Source organism: Dryobates pubescens, chromosome 30 (genome assembly GCF_014839835.1).
Source record: "Dryobates pubescens isolate bDryPub1 chromosome 30, bDryPub1.pri, whole genome shotgun sequence".
Taxonomy (NCBI): domain Eukaryota; kingdom Metazoa; phylum Chordata; class Aves; order Piciformes; family Picidae; genus Dryobates; species Dryobates pubescens.
In genome coordinates, this window is record NC_071641.1 from 9,534,265 (window position 1) to 9,550,577 (window position 16,313).

At 57.8% G+C, this 16,313-nt stretch overlaps 1 protein-coding gene across 1 annotated transcript in view; it reads left to right on the forward strand.

Annotated features, from left to right (window-relative positions):
- The window catches only part of CHUK (component of inhibitor of nuclear factor kappa B kinase complex), a 41,883-nt gene that overhangs the window by 16,133 nt on the left and 9,437 nt on the right, over positions 1-16,313 (forward strand). Inside the window, exons 8-17 of the mRNA XM_054174736.1 lie at positions 534-641; positions 3,034-3,169; positions 4,388-4,582; positions 6,094-6,196; positions 8,202-8,325; positions 9,513-9,664; positions 11,996-12,057; positions 14,171-14,280; positions 14,674-14,723; positions 16,211-16,307. Of these exons, the coding sequence (XP_054030711.1) occupies positions 534-641; positions 3,034-3,169; positions 4,388-4,582; positions 6,094-6,196; positions 8,202-8,325; positions 9,513-9,664; positions 11,996-12,057; positions 14,171-14,280; positions 14,674-14,723; positions 16,211-16,307 (1,137 nt within the window). The remainder of the gene's footprint in view (positions 1-533; positions 642-3,033; positions 3,170-4,387; positions 4,583-6,093; positions 6,197-8,201; positions 8,326-9,512; positions 9,665-11,995; positions 12,058-14,170; positions 14,281-14,673; positions 14,724-16,210; positions 16,308-16,313) is intronic.

A 16,313-nucleotide genomic window follows, 5' to 3' on the forward strand; every position in this document is an offset into this window, starting at 1 on the left:
CTGGGGTTGCTTAGCCTGGAGAAGAGGAGGCTCAGGGGAGACCTTCTTGCTCTCTCCAACTCCCTGCAGGGAGGTTGTAGCCAGGTGGGGGTTGGTCTCTTCTCCCAGGCAAGCAGCACCAGAACAAGAGGACACAGTCTCAAGCTGTGCCAGGGGAGGTTTAGGCTGGAGGAGAGGAGAAAGTTCTTCCCAGACAGAGAGATTGGCCCTTGGGATGTGCTGCCCTGGGAGGTGGTGGAATCCCCATCCCTGGAGGTGTTCAAGAGGGGATTGGATGTGGCACTTGGAGCCATGGTTGAGTTGTCAGGAGGTGTTGGGTGGCAGGTTGGACTTGATGATCCCTGGGGTTCTTTCCAGCCTGACTGGCTCTGTGGTTCTGTGATGTGCTGTGTGGGCTGTTGGGAGGTGTTAAACTCTTTGCCTTGAAGCTGAAGAGTTTGGCCTTTGGGGGTGCTTTTTGCTGCTGCTGTGTTCAACTGCCCCTGGCCCAAAGGGCTGCTGTTGGTATAGCCACAAAGGTTCTTCTTTTCTAGGCATGAAAAGATCAAGAAGAAGGATGCAAAGCACATCTTTGCTTCTGAGGAGATGAATGGGGAGGTTCGCTTCAGCACCCATTTGCCACAGCCTCACAGCCTCTGTGGGTGAGTGTGTCCCAGGGGGGCTGCAGGGGGAGCAGAGGGGGCTGCAGGCCAGCCTCTTGGTCACATAGAATCACAGAATGCTCTGGGCTGGAAGGCTCCTCCAAAGCTCACCCAGCCCTGCACTCAGCAGGGACATCCTCCACTGGATCAGGTTGCCCAGGGCCTCGTTGAGCCTCACCTGGAATATCTCTGAGGCTGAGGCCTCCACCACCTCCCTGGGCAGCCTGTTGCAGTGTTCCTCCATCCTCATAGTAAAGAACTTGTTCCTAGCAGCCAATCTCCATCTGCTCTGCTCTAGTTTGAAGCCACTGCCCCTGGTGCTGTCACTGAAGGCCTTTGGGAGCAGCCTCTCTCCAAGTCTCTCTCAGGACTGTGTCCAAGCAAGTCTGGACAGTGCCCAAAGATGGAGATGCCCCACTGCAGAGGGGGCTGGGTTGGATGACCTTTTGGAGGTCTCTTCCAGCTGAAACCATTCTCTGCATAGCCTTCTGTGGCTGAGACCTTGGCCTTGCTGTGGGCTCAGAGGAAAGACCTCCAGGAGTGCCTTCAAGCTGAATGAGTAGGTCTGTACCAATCAGGAGTTAGACTCTGCTCTTGTGGCACTCACTTGGCTTCTCCTTTTACATGTGCCCAGCAGGGCAGCACAGTTCAGGGGCACTGACAATCTTCTGGAACCAAGGACTGGAGCTGAGAGCTAAATAAGTGGCTTTGGGCAAGGGCTTTGGTCCTTTGGAGCTGTGTGCTGCCTTTGAAGAGGTGCTTGACAATACAGTGATGTGCAGCTCCTGTGGGTAAAGGTGGAGGAGAGCCTGCCAGGCAGCTCTGGAGGACAGGGGTTCACAGACAGGGTTTTGAAAGTGATTTCATTGTATCATAGAAGCATAGAATGGTTTGGGCTGGAAGGGACCTCCCAAAGGTCATCCAGTCCAGTCCACCCCCCCCCTGCCATGAGCAGGGACACCTGCTGCTAGCCCAGGTTGCTCAAGACCTGTCTCTGAACACTGCTAGGTTTGGAGCCTCCACAGCTGCTCTGGGCAGCCTGCTCCAGTGCCTCACCACCCTCACAGGGAAGAATTTTCTCCCTGATGCTTGATCTAAATCCAGGTTCTGCCAGTTTGAAGCCATCACCCCTTGTCCTGCCACTCCATGCCTTTAGCAGAAGTCCCTCTCCAGCTCTCCTGTAGCCCCTTTCAAATACTGGCAAGGCTGAACAGCCCCAACTCCTGCAGCCTGTCTTCACAGGTCAGCTGCTTCAGCCCTTGGATCCACCTTCATGACCTCCTCTGGACCCACTTAAACATTTCCATGTCCTTCTTGTGTTGAGGGCTCCAGAGCTGGCCCCAGCCCTGCAGGCAGGGTCTCAGCAGGGCAGAATTCCCTCCCTTGACCTCCTGCCTACACTGCTTTGGGTGCAGCCCAGCACCCAGCTGCCTTCTGGGCTGCAAGTGCACGTTGCCAGCCCAGGGTGAGCATCTCTTTCTTCAACCAGCACCCTCAGTTCCTCAGCACTGAGGTTCAGACTGGATGGTAGGAAGAAATTCTTCACAGAGAGAGTGATTGCCCATTGGGGTGTGCTGCCTGGGGAGGTGGTGGAGTCCCCATCCCTGGAGGTGTTCAGGAGGAGGCTTGATGGGGTGCTTGGTGCCATGGGTTAGTTGATTAGGTGGTGTTGGGTGAGAGGTTGGACTCGATGAGCTTGAAGGTTTCTTCCAACCAGGTCTGGTCCTTTTCCCCCCCCTCCCCCCCTTTTTCCCCCCCCTCCCCCCTTTTCCCCCCCCCTCCCCCCTTTTCCCCCCCCCTCCCCCCCTTTTTCCCCCCCCCTCCCCCCTTTTCCCCCCCCTCCCCCCCTTTTCCCCCCCCCCTCCCCCCCTTTTCCCCCCCCCTCCCCCCTTTTCCCCCCCCTCCCCCCTTTTCCCCCCCCTCCCCCCTTTTCCCCCCCCCTCCCCCCCTTTTTCCCCCCCCTCCCCCCTTTTTCCCCCCTCCATTTGTGCTTGGGATTGCTCCAGCCCAGGTGCAGGACCTTGCTCTGTGTTGAGCTTCCTGAGGCTGGCACTGGCTTCCCTTTCCAGCAGAATTGCCCTGCTGGAGGACAAACAACCAAACCCCAATCCTCTCTCCCCATTTTGGACACACCTTGCAGCTGTGTCAGGATGCTTTTTGACTCCCTGAACAGGAGTCAAGAGCACTGTAATGCCCTGGCTGTGCTCCTGCTGAGACCAGGGAAGACTTGCTGGTGGGGCTGCTCACTCTGTGCTCTCTTCCCCTTCCAGGCTTTGCCTGCTCTCAGGGTGAGCAGCTGCACTGCAATCACTGTCCTTCACATGCTGCCTTGACCTGGTCTGGGTGTTGCAGATCCTTCCCCTTTCTCTTTCTTACAGGCTTCCTCTTTTAGTTTAATTGTAGAGCCCATGGAGAATTGGTTGCAGCTGATGCTGAATTGGGATCCCCAGCAGAGGGGTGGAGGTTTAGATCCTGAGACCAGTCGTCCAAAGTGCTTCCTCCTCATGGATCACATCCTCAATTTGAAGGTGAGGAAGGGTTGTTCCTGGGTGTCAAGGCCTGTTGCAAGCATCTCATGGGACAGAAAGTGTGTGTTCAGTGGAGGACAGAGAGAATCCTGGCATCACCCAGTTGCAGGGTCAGGAGCACTACTTTCCTTTGGTCAGGAGGTGAGTGTAGGCCACAGACTCACAGAATGAACCAGGTGGGAAAAGACCTTGGAGATAATCTGCAGTCTGTCACCCAGCACCATCTAACCAGCACCAAGGGCCTCATCCTGGCTCTTCAAACACCTCCAGGGATGGGGACTCCACCACCTCCCTGGGCAGCACATCCCGAGGGCCAATCTGTCTGGGAAGAATTTCTTCCTCGCCTCCAGCCCAAACCTCCCCTGGCACAGCTTGAGACTGTGTCCTCTTGTTCTGGTGCTGGCTGCCTGAGACAATAGACCAACCTCCACCTGGCTACAGCCTCCCTGCAGGGAGTTGGAGAGAGCAAGAAGGTCTCCCCTGAGCCTCCTCTTCTCCAGGCTAAGCAACCCCAGCTCCCTCAGCCTCTCCTCACAGGGCTGTGCTCAAGGCCTCTCCCCAGCCTTGTTGCCCTTCTCTGGACACCTTCAAGTCTCTCAATGTCCTTCCTAAACTGAGGGGCCCAGAACTGGACACAGGACTCAAGGTGTGGCCTAAGCAGTGCTGAGCACAGGGCACAAGGACCTCCCTGCTCCTGCTGGCCACACTCTTCCTGCTGCAGGCCAGGATGCCATTGGCCCTCTTGGCCCCCTGGGCACACTGCAGGCTCATGTTCAGCCTACCATCAACCAGCACCCCCAGGTCCCTCTCTACCTGGCTGCTCTCAGCCACTCTGCCCCCAGCCTGTAGCACTGCCTGGGGTTGCTGTGGCCAATGTGCAGCACCTGGCACTTGGATGTGTTCAATCTCCTGCCCTTGGCCTCTGCCCATCTGCCCAGCCTGGCCAGGTCCCTCTGCAGAGCCTCTCTACCCTCCAGCAGATCAACTCCTGCCCCCAGCTGGGTGCCATCTGTCATGGTGGACACAATGCCCTCATCCAGATCATCCAGATACTGACCAGGCTGGGGCCCAGCACTGATCCCTGGGGCACACCCCTGGTGCCTGGCTGCCAGCTGGGTGGTTTAGGTGTTGAGCTGCTAACTGCCCCCCGCTCCCTGCCAGCCCCTTGTGCCCTGGGCCGCCCAGCCACTCGCAATGCCCCTCCTTCTCTTCCTCCAGATAGTGCACATCCTCAACATGACCTCTGCCAAGATTGTGTCCTTCCTCTTGCATCCTGAGGAGAGCCTGCACTCCCTGCAGATTCGGATTGAGGCAGAAACTGGCATAGGCACAGGGAACCAGGAGCTGCTGCTGGAGACGGGCATCTGCCTGGACCCCCGCAAGCCCGCCTCCCAGTGCGTCATCGACGGCGTGGTAAGAGCCCCGCTGCTCCTGCCCTCTCCTTGTCTTTCACAGAGGCTTTCAAGTCTTGGGGAAGATAAGCTGCTTGAATCTTCTGCCAGTGGAGGCAGAGTTGGTGAGGGGAGGAACTCTTGCAGCCCAGCAGCGTTTTCTGCCTTGGCTAGCGCTGGGTTCCTGCCCTTGCGCTCTGACCCTTCCCCTGGGGTCTCCCCAGGTCACTGCCCTTGGGACAGCACTCACAGCTGAGGGCTGAGCAGCTGGGGTCCTTTCCCTGGGCCCTGAGCAGAGCCTTCCACACTGTCCCACACCACAGCCTGCTCTCCAGCCTGGTGACACATGGGTTTAATGGGTGGAGCAGTAGATGGATACGGAACTGGCTTGATGGCTGCACCCAAAGAGTGGCTGTCAGTGGCTTCATGTCCTCCAGTGGAGGCCAGGGACAAGCAGAGCCCCTCAGGGATCAGCCCTGGGACCAGGCTTGCTCAGCATCTTTGTGGGTGCCATGGACAGCAGCACTGAGTGCACCCTCAGCAGGGCTGCTGATGACACCAAGCTGTGTGGTGCAGCAGACAGGCTGGAGGGAAGGGATCCATCCAGAGGGACCTGGACAGGCTGCAGAGCTGGGCACAAGCCAACCTCAGGAGGTGCAACAAGACCAAGGGCAGGGTCCTGCAGCTGGGTGGAGGCAACCCCAGGCACAAATCCAGGCTGGGCAGGGACTGGCTGGAAAGCAGCCCTGAGGAGAGAGCCTTGGGGGTGCTGGGGGAGGAGAAGCTCAGCAGGAGCTCTCAGTGTGCACTTGCAGCCCAGAGAGCCAAGCAGAGCCTGGGCTGCAGCAAGAGAAGTGTGGCCAGCAGGGCCAGGGAGGGGATTCTGCCCCTCTGCTCAGCTCTGCTGAGACCCCACCTGGAGTACTGCCTCCAGTGCTGGAGCCCCTATTCCAAGAGGGATCTGGAGGTGCTGGAAGGTGTCCAGAGAAGGGCCAGGAGGATGAGCAGAGGGCTGGAGCACCTCTCCTGTGAGGACAGACTGAAGGAGTTGGGGCTGTTCAGTCTGGGGAAGAGAAGGCTCCAAGGTGACCTCATTGTGGCCTTCCAGGATCTGAAGGGGGCTGCAAGAAGGCTGGGCAGGGACTGCTCAGGATCTCAGGCAGTGATAGGACTGGGGGGAATGGAATGAAGCTGGAGGTGGGGAGGTTCAGGCTGGAGGTGAGGAGGAAGTTCTTCCCCATGAGAGTGGTGAAGCCCTGGAATGGGTTGTCCAGGGAGGTGGTTGGGGCCCTGTCCCTGGAGGTGTTTAAGCCCAGGCTGGATGAGGCTGTGGCCAGGCTGATCTAGTGTGGGGTGTCCCTGCCCATGGCAGGGGGGTTGGAACTAGCTGATCCTTGTGGTCACTTCCAACCCTGACTGATACTGTGATGCCTGATAAGAAGAGCATCTGCCCACAATCATCAGGACCCTTCTGGGCCAGTGGGAGTTATGCCTGGGATTTCTCTTGTTCCTTTTCCTCTCTTCTCTCACCAGAGGGGCTGGGATAGCTACATGGTCTACTTGTTTGACAAGAGCAGAGCTGTCTACGATGGTCCCTTCGCCTCTCGGAGCCTGTCTGACTGTGTCAATTACATTGGTAAGTGTGCTGGGGGGCAGCAGCTCTCTGGACATCTCCAGGGATGGGGATTCAGCCACAGAATCCCAGAGCTGGCAGGGCTGGAAGGGAGCTCAATGCTCAGGCAGTGCCAACCCCCTGCCATGGGCAGGGACACCTCACACTGCAGCAGGTTGCTCACAGCCACCTCCAGCCTGGCTGCAAACACCTCCAGGCAGGAGGCTTCCACCACCTCCCTGGGCAACCTGGGCCAGGCTCTCACCACCCTCCTGGCCAACAACTTCTTCCTCACAGCCAATCTCAAGCTCCCCACTTCTCCTTTTGCTCCATCCCCCCCAGTCCTGTCCCTCCCTCACCCCCTCCCAAGTCCCTCCCCAGCTTGCTTGCAGCCCCTGCAGCTCCTGGCAGGCCACCAGAAGCTCTCCTGGGAGCCTTCTCCTCTCCAGCCTGCACAAGCCCAACTCTCTCAGGCTGTCTGCAGAGCAGAGCAGCTCCAGCCCTCTGCTCCTCCTCCTGGCCCTGCTCTGGACACCTTCCAGAGATGGAAAGTGTTTAGGGCCTGTCCCTGTAATGCAGTTGGAGGTGGGAGAGGGACATTCCAGGCCTGGTCCATCTGTTGTGTATCAGCCAGTGTTTTCTGCTGGCAGTGTGGATTGACAGCTTCAGCCTGGAGCAGGCTTAGGCTTTGGCTTCCAACTGCAGCACACTGAAAGGCTCCTGCAGCAACACCTGAGAAGTGGACTCCCCACTTCTAGTTTTGCAGCCACCCCCTGGGCAGCCTGTGGCAGTGGTTGAGAACCCTTTCAGTGAAGAAAATACCCAACCTGAACTTCCCTTGGTGCAGTTTGAGGCCATTTTCCTCCTCTCATTTGCTGAGATGGAACTTCCTGTGCTGTAGTTCACATCCATTGCCCCTTCTTAGAGGGAGAAAAGGCCAACACCCACCATGCTCCAACCTCCTTTCAGAGAGCTGTAGAGAGGTGCAAGGTCTCCTCTCAGCCTCCACTTCTCCAGGCTAACCACCCCCAGTTCCCTCAGCTGCTCTTCATGAGGTATGTTCTCCTCACCCTTCCCCAGCTCCAGTGCCCTTCTCTGCACCCACTGGAATCTGTTGGAGCACTAATAGTTGATTAAATGGAGCAATGGGTTTTTTTCCTCAGCTTGGACAAGTCCTTTAGGTAGAATTTGGGGTTGAAATCACCCCCAGGTCCTGCCCTTGTAGTGTGCTCCATGGCTGCCAGTGCCACCTGGCCAAACCTCTCCAAGAAACCAGCACTCTGTTGGGCTCACAGCCACAAGTGAGCTCTTGCCTGGCCACTGGGAGGGAAGAGAGAGCCAGTAAGGCTCTCCCAACCTTACCTCATGGGAGAGATGTTCCACTCCCTTCCTCTTTATTGGCTTCTCTCCTTGTCTGTTGCTCTGGGGAGCCCAGAACTGGACCCAGATGTGACCAACACCACCTGGGGAGCTGGTGTGTGGGAAGCTGGTACACACTCAGCATGTCTCCATTGCTCCTTGGCTCATTGCTGTGCCTCACCCAAAAGAGCTTGGCCCCCTCCCCTTGCCCCCCAGCCCTCAGCTCTTGACAGACATTGATCAGATCCCTCTCAGCCTTCTCCTCTCCACACTCAACAGCCCCAGGGCTCTCAGCCTCTCTCCACAGGGCAGCTGCTCAAGTCCCCAGATCCTCCTCCTGGCTCTCCCGTGGGCTCTCCCCAGCAGGTCTCTGTCTCTCTGGAGCTGGGGAGCCCAGCACTGGCCACAGGATTGCAGCTGTGGTCTGAGCAGGGCAGAGCAGAGGGGGAGCAGAACCTCCCCAGCCCTGCTGGCCACACTTTGCTTGCTGCCCCCCCAGGACCCCCTTGGCTCCCTTGGCCCCCAGGGCACGCTGCTGTCCCATGAACACTGAGCAGACCTTCTCTGCCTTGATCCCTTAGGGAATTTGGAGTCTGAAGATGGGAAGTCCTTTTCCTTTCCTCAGCTTGTCCTTTCCTTTGTGTCTCATTTGTGGTTCTCTTGCCTTCAGTGCAGGACAGCAAAATCCAGCTGCCCATAAGCCAGCTGCGGAAGGTGTGGGCAGAAGCAGTTCACTACGTGATTGGCCTCAAGGAGGATTACAGCAGGCTCTTCCAGGGCCAGAGAGCTGCCATGTAAGTTGTTAGTTCCCCCTTCAGGAGATTCCTTTTCAGGCACACACAGAGGCTGCTTGCACAGAAACTGACACCCTGGGGAGTTGTGGCTGCTCAAATGTCTTGCAGCCCTCTGCTGGCCTCTCTTTGTACATCCTAAAAGGTAGGAGGAGGCAGCCTTGGGCTGACCAAGGGAAGGTCATCTCCTGCCCTGACTAATCTGATGGCCTTCTGTGGAGCCATGAGCAAGTGGAGAGATAGATCTTGACTTGTCATAGATCTTGACTTTTGATACTGTGTCCCACCTTCACAGAACAGCTCAGGAGATGTGGCACAGAGGGCTGGTCAGTGAGCTGGATTGCAAAGTGGCTCCACAACAGAGCTCAGAGGGCTGTCAGCAGTGGCAGAGAGGCAGCTTGGAGGCCTGTGGCCAGTGCTGTTCCCCAGGGATCAGTGCTGGGCCCAGTTTTGTTCAGTGTCTTTATCAATGACCTGGCTGAGGGCATTGAGGGCACCCTCAGCAGGTTCTGATGATACAGAGCTGGTTGGGAGGGGATGGCTGACCCCCCTCAGGCTGTGCTGCCACCCAAGGAGAGCTGGAGAGGCTGAGAGCTGCCTGCAGGCAAACCTCATGGAGCTCAGGAAGGCCAAGTGCAGGCTCCTGCATCTGGGCAGCAACAGCAGCAGGCCCCAGGGCAGGTTAGGAGCTGCCCTGCTGCAGAGCAGCTCCATGGAGCAAGACCTTGGAGTGCTGGGGGGCAGCAAGGGCTGCATGGGACAGCAATGTGCCCTGGGGGCCAAGGGAGCCAAGGGGGTCCTGGGGGGCAGCAAGCAAAGTGTGGCCAGCAGGGCTGGGGAGGTTCTGCTCCCCCTCTGCTCTGCCCTGCTCAGACCACAGCTGCAATCCTGTGGCCAGTGCCCCAAGGGCTCTTCCTTCCCCCTCCTGGGGGTTACCATCAGCCCCCAGGGCTCTTCCTTCCCCCTCCTGGGGGTTACCATCAGCCCCCAGGGCTCTTCCTTCCCCCTCCTGGGGGTTACCATCAGCCCCCAGAGCTCTTCCTTCTCCCACCTGGGGGTTACCATCAGCCCCCAGAGCTCTTTCTGCCCCCTCCTGGGGGTTACCATCATCCCCCAGGGCTCTTCCTTCCCCCTCCTGGGGGTTCCCCTCAGGCTCTTCAGCTAACATCTCTCCTTGTCTGCCCTGGCAGGCTCAGTCTGCTGCGCTACAATGCCAACCTCATCAAGATGAAGAACACCATGGTGTCAGCCTCCCAGCAGCTGAAGGCCAAGCTGGAGTTCTTCCAGCAGAGCATTCGCCTCGACCTGGAGAGATACAGTGACCAGATGGCTTATGGCATATGTGTGTATGGTGTCCCACTGCCCTGGGGGGAGCACTGTCCCTGGCAGGGGGGAAAACTGCCCTGAAAAGGAGTCAGAGACTCACAGAGCTGGCAGGGCAGGAAGGGAGCTCAAGGCTCAGGCAGTGCCAACCCCCTGCCATGGGCAGGGACACCTCACACTGCAGCAGCTTGCTCACAGCCACCTCCAGCCTGGCTGCAAACACCTCCAGGCAGGAGGCTTCCACCACCTCCCTGGGCAACCTGGGCCAGGCTCTCACCACCCTCCTGGCCAACAACTTCTTCCTCACAGCCAATCTCAAGCTCCCCACTTCTCCTTTGGCTCCATCCCCCCCAGTCCTATCCCTCCCTCACCCCCTCCCAAGTCCCTCCCCAGCTTGCTTGCAGCCCCCTGCAGCTCCTGGAAGGCCACCAGAAGCTCTCCTGGGAGCCTTCTCCTCTCCAGCCTGCACAAGCCCAACTCTCTCAGGCTGTCTGCAGAGCAGAGCAGCTCCAGCCCTCTGCTCCTCCTCCTGGCCCTTCTCTGGACCCCTTCCAGCCCCTCCAGAGCCTTCCTGTGCTGGGGGCTCCAGACCTGGCCCCCAGAGCTGCAGCTGTGGTCTCAGCAGAGTGGAGCAGAGGGGCAGAATCCCCTCCCTGGCCCTGCTGGCCACACTTCTCTTGCTGCAGCCCAGGCTCTGCTTGGCTCTCTGGGCTGCAAGTGCTCCCTGCTGGCTCCTGCTGAGCTTCTCCTCCCCCAGCACCCCCAAGGCCTTTCCTCCAGGGCTGCTCTCCAGCCAGTCCCTGCCCAGCCTGGATTGGTGCCTGGGATTGCCCTGAGCCAGCTGCAGGACCTTGCCCTTGCTCTTGTTGAGCCTCCTGAGGTTGTCCTGGGCCCAGCTCTGCAGCCTGCCCAGGTGCCTCTGGATGGATCCTTCCCTCCAGCTGTCAGCAGCACCACACAGCTTGGTGCTGAGGGAGCCTCAGTGCCACTGCCCCTGGCACCACCAGAGATGTTAACCAGCACTGGGCCCAGTGCTGAGCCCTGAGGGGCTCCACTTGGCCCTGGCCTGCACTTGTCACAGGACCCTTTGGCAGCCACTCTTTGGTTGCAGCCCTCAGGCCAATTTGCTGTTCCTGCTTCCACAGTCTGATCCACTTGGAATTCTCCCTGGGCATGAATGAAGTGTGGGGGCAGAGCTGATGCAGTGGCTCTGCACTGGCAGGGCCACTAACCATCCCTGGCAGGAGAGGTGGGCATGGTGACTGCAGACACAGCACTGGGGCAGGGATTTTGCTCTGCTTTGTGTTAGGAGGCAGCAGGAGGCAGGACAAGAGAGGAGGTGAGAAAGGGTCAGCTGCAGTTTCAGCACCACAGGAATGTCTGCATCTTACAAATGGCCTTCAGGGGAGCAGGGGAAGATTTATGCATGGTTTGGATAGGTGGTGGAAAACTGAAACTTGAGTCAAAAATGAAGGTGAGGCTGAAGGACAGTGATGGAAACTGGAAAGCCTCAGATAGCTGGGCCTGAGGAGTCTGTGTTCAATCACAAGTGGCAGTTGTTGAGCCCAGCAGTGGACTTGGAAACCTCAAAACTCATTTCAGGCTGGGGATTGCCAGCAGTGAAATCCTACCAGAGGGGGGGTTGTGTGAGTTCAGGCTGAGCATGGAGTTGCTAAGGTGCAACTCTGCTGTCCCTCTGATCTCTGGGTCATGACTTCTGCTGGGAGATTGAGCAGCAGTGCTCTCTGTGTTGAAATTCAGAACCTGTGAGCAGCACAGGAGCCCTCAGCACAGGAAGGACCTGGAGCTGGTGGAGAGAGGGTCCAGAGGAGGCCATGGAAATGCTCAGGGGGTTGGAGCAGCTCTGAGGTTGGAGAGGCTGAGGGAGCTGGGGGTGTTCAGCCTGGGGAAGAGAAGGCTCCAGGGAGACCTTAGAGCAGCCTGCAGGAACCTGAAGAGGCTCCAAGAAGGCTGCAGAGAGACTGTTGCCAAAGGCCTGCAGGGACAGGAGCAGGGGCAATGGCTTCAAAGCAGAGCAGAGCAGATTGAGATTGGATGTGAGGAACAAGTTGTGCCCCAGGAGGCTGCTGGAACACTGCAGCAGGCTGCCCAGGGAGGTGGTTGAGGCTCCATACCTGGAGCTGTTCCAGGGGAGGCTGGCCAGGGCTCTGGGCAGCCTGATCCAGTGGAGGATGTCCCTGCTGAATGCAGGGGGCTGGGCTGGCTGAGCTCTGGAGCTCCCTTCCAGCCTGGACCACTCTGTGATTCTATGACACATGTCAGGTTCAGGCCATGCTTTGTTTTGTTGTGTTTAACCTGTTTGTAGATTAACAACTCTCTTCTATTTAAGCTTCAGAAAAGATGCTCAAAGCCTGGAAGGAGATGGAAGGGAAGGCCTCCCAGTGTGCACAGGTAGGGCACATCCAAGAAGCTCTCTCTATGAAGGAGGCCATGACAGGACCTTGGTGTTGTGTGTGCCACTGCTCTGTCCCTTCAGCCTGTTTCATACCCTGCCTGGGGAGGGGTCTGGAGCACAGCCCTGTTGAGGAGAGGCTGAGGGAGCTGGGGTTGCTTAGCCTGCAGAAGAGGAGGCTCAGGGGAGACCTTCTTGCTCTCTACAACTCCCTGAAGGGGGGTTGTAGCCAGGTGGGGGTTGGGCTCTTCCCCCCAGGCACCCAGCACCAGAACAAGAGGACACAGTCTCCAGCTGTGCCAGGGAAAGTTTAGGCTGGAGGTGAGGAGAAAGTTCTTCCCAGCCAGAGAGATTGGCCCTTGGGATGTGCTGCCCAGGGAGGTGGTGGAGTCCCCATCCCTGGAGGTGTTCAAAAAGGCTTGGATGTGGCACTTGGAGCCGTGGTTTAGTTGTCAGGAGGTGTTAGGGATTAGGTCATAGGTTGGACTTGATGATCTCTGAGGTCTCTTCCAACCTGGCTGATGCTGTGGCAGTGAGGTGAGATCATGGCTCTCTTTCTCACACAGAAAGAAAGCTTGGTTGCTGTGATGTGCTGCTTAGAATCCTGACCTCTGTCTCCTGCAATGAGGACTTGACCTTTCCCTCCACTGAAAGCCATGAGGAGGCAAAGGCCTTTTTAACAGACAACAATTCTGCCTGCAGCTCTGGCCAGGGACTAAGGAGCTTTTAGCTGTGACCACTCTGGGCAGAGCTGGGGTGATCATAACTGATGATCAAAAGCTGTTTCTTCTGCTTCCCATCTGCTGGGTGGTACAGGGCGAGGCTTGTGCAGGGGGAGGCACTCAGAGGAGAGCAATCAGAAACTGGAGGCTTGTGGAAGGAATTGAAACACAAGAAATCAGCACATTTGCATTGTTTAGGGCAGAGAGGTCTTTAAAGTACCTCCAGAAGTGGTCCCCTTTTTGGTGCTCTGTGATAAGAGGGGGCTGCAGGAGTGCTGAGAGAACAGGTGGCAGTTGGGCTGGGGCAGGGCTGATGTCTCAGGTTGCTGCTCTCCCCTGCTCATGCAAAGAGCTGAGAGGTCAGAGTCACAGAATTGTTTTGGATGAAAAGTAGCTTTTAAGATGATTAAGGTCACAGAATGTGAGGGGCTGGAAGGGACCTCCAGAGATCAAGTCCACCCCCCCCTGCCAGAGCAGGAGCAGAGAATCCAGCACAGGGCACAAAGGAACACATCCAGATGGGGCTGCAAAAGGCTTCACAGAAGGAGACTCCACAACCTCTCTGGGCAGCCTGCTCCAGGCCTCTGGGGGAGCCTTACAGTAAAGATCTTCCTCATGTTGAGGCAGAATTCCTGTGCTGCAGTTTGTCCATTGCCCCTTGGCCTTCATGTCCTTGGCTCATGTTCACCTACCTGTCTCAGCACTTCCCTCTGGTGAGACCTCACCTGGAGGAAGGTGATCCAGCTCTGGAGCCCTCACTGCAGGAAGGACCTGGAGCTGATGGAGAGGGTCCAGAGGAGGCCATAAAAATGCTCAGGGGGTTGGAGCAGCTCTGCTTGAGGAGAGGCTGAGGGAGCTGGGGGTGTTCAGCCTGCAGAAGAGAAGGCTCCAGGCAGACCTCAGAGCAGCCTGCCAGGACCTGAAGGGGCTCCAAGAAGGCTGCAGAGAGACTGTTGCCAAAGGCCTGCAGGGACAGGAGCAGGGGCAATGGCTTCAAAGCAGAGCAGAGCAGATTGAGATTGGATGTGAGGAACAAGTTGTGCCCCAGGAGGCTGCTGGAACACTGCAGCAGGCTGCCCAGGGAGGTGGTTGAGGCTCCATGCCTGGAGCTGTTCCAGGGGAGGCTGGCCAGGGCTCTGGGCAACCTGATCCAGTGGAGGATGTCCCTGCTGAGTGCAGGGGGCTGGCCTGGCTGAGCTCTGGAGCTCCCTTCCAGCCTGGGCCACTCTGTGATTGTGTCAAACCAGCACCCCCAGGTCCCATTCTGCCAGGCAGTTTCCAGCCCCTCTGCTCCGAGCCTGCAGCGTTGCATGGAGTTGTCCTGCCCTGAGTGCAGGCCCTGGCCCTTTGCTTTGTACCTCCCAGTTTGATTTGTCCCTTTTGCTTTCAGGCTGAGGACATTGGCCACCTGGATGAGCAGATCATGGCTCTGCACACGGAGATTGTGGAGCTGCAGAAGAGTCCCTACGCAAGGCGCCAAGGAGAGGTGATGGAGAGCCTGTAAGTCCTCTGATCCTCACTGCACTGCAGTGGAGGAGGGGATGGGATGGGATGGGATGGGATGGGATGGGATGGGATGGGATGGGATGGGATGGGATGGGATGGGATGGGATGGGATGGGATGGGATGGGATGGGAGGCCACCAGAAGGTCTCCTGGGAGCCTTCTCCTCTCCAGCCTGCACAAGCCCAACTCTCTCAGGCTGTCCTCATAGGAGAGGTGCTTCCTCCTGTAGGGAGTAATTGTTTTCCATCACAGAAGGACCATGCCTGGATTCCAAATGTCATATCTGTGCAGCAGCAGCTGCAGTGCATGGCTGAGGTGCAGTGCTTTGGGGTTTTTCCTGTAGTTAGTTGTTGTTGATTACAAACCTGAATCATTCTCTTTTTCAAAGGGAATTGAGAGCCATAGACCTCTACAAGCAACTGAAAACAAGACCTCCAGGTATGGCAAGAGGTGATTCAAAGACTGTTTCACACTTCTAGCTCATGACTGCTGTGTCAGCTTGGAGGCCTGTGGCCAGTGCTGTTCCCCAGGGATCAGTGCTGGGCCCAGTTTTGTTCAGTGTCTTTATCAATGACCTGGCTGAGGGCATTGAGGGCACCCTCAGCAGGTTCTGATGATACAGAGCTGGTTGGGAGGGGATGGCTGACCCCCCTCAGGCTGTGCTGCCACCCAAGGAGAGCTGGAGAGGCTGAGAGCTGCCTGCAGGCAAACCTCATGGAGCTCAGGAAGGCCAAGTGCAGGCTCCTGCATCTGGGCAGCAACAGCAGCAGGCCCCAGGGCAGGTTAGGAGCTGCCCTGCTGCAGAGCAGCTCCATGGAGCAAGACCTTGGAGTGCTGGGGGGCAGCAAGGGCTGCATGGGACAGCAATGTGCCCTGGGGGCCAAGAGAGCCAAGGGGGTCCTGGGGGGCAGCAAGCAAAGTGTGGCCAGCAGGGCTGGGGAGGTTCTGCTCCCCCTCTGCTCTGCCCTGCTGAGAGCCTTCTCTCCAGCCTGCACAACCCCAACTCTCTCAACCTGTCTCCAGAGCAGAGCAGCTCCAGCCCTCTGCTCATCCTTGTGGCCCTTCTCTGGACTCCTTCCAGCACCTCCAGATCTTTCCCTTTCAGTAAGGGCTCCAGACTTACTGAGGGACCATAGAACCCAGCACAGGGCACACAGGAACACATCCAGACAGGGCTGCAAAGGCTCCACAGAAGGAGACTCCACAACCTCTCTGGGCAGCCTGCTCCAGGCCTCTGGGAGCCTCCCAGGCAAGAAGTTCCTCCTCATGCTGAGCTGCAACCTCCTGGCCTGCACTTTCCATCCCTTGCCCCTTGGCCTATGGCAGGGCACAGTGAGCAGAGCCTGGCCCTGGCCCTCCCTTCCTGACCCCCAGCCCTCAGCTCTTGAGAGACATTGCTCAGATCCCTCTCAGCCTTCTCCTCTCCACACTCAGCAGCCCCAGGGCCCTCAGCCTCTCCTCAGCAGCAGTGCTCCAGGCCCTTCAGCATCCTTGCAGCCCTCCCTTGGCCTCTCCCCAGCAGATCCCTGTCCCTCCTGAGCTGGGGAGCCCAGAGCTGGCTGCAAGATTGCAGCTGGGGCCTCAGCAGGGCAGAGCAGAGGGGGAGGAGAAGCTCCCTGGCTCTGCTGGCCACACTGCTGAGTGCAGCCCAGTTGCAGTTCTCCATCCTCTGACAGCATTCTTCAGTTCCTTTCAGGAAGTCAGCCCCTTCCTCCCTGTTCTAAATACTTCTTTCTTCCACTTCAGATTCTTCAGTAACTCCCAGCTCAGCCCTGCAGGTTTCCTGGCTTCCTTGCCTGGTGCCTTACTGGTGGTGTTTCAGTTTGTTTGGCTCCCCTCCTGAAGTCCAATCTTCCCTTGATGAAACAGTGTCAGCTCCTGGCTGGAGAGTGTTTTGCTAACGTGGTGCCTGCTGCCTCTTGCAGATCATGCCTACAGTGACAGCATGGACATGGTGAAGATCATTGTGCAGACAGTCCAGAGCCAGGACAGAGTCCTTAAGGAGCTCTTTGGCCATCTCAGGTACTT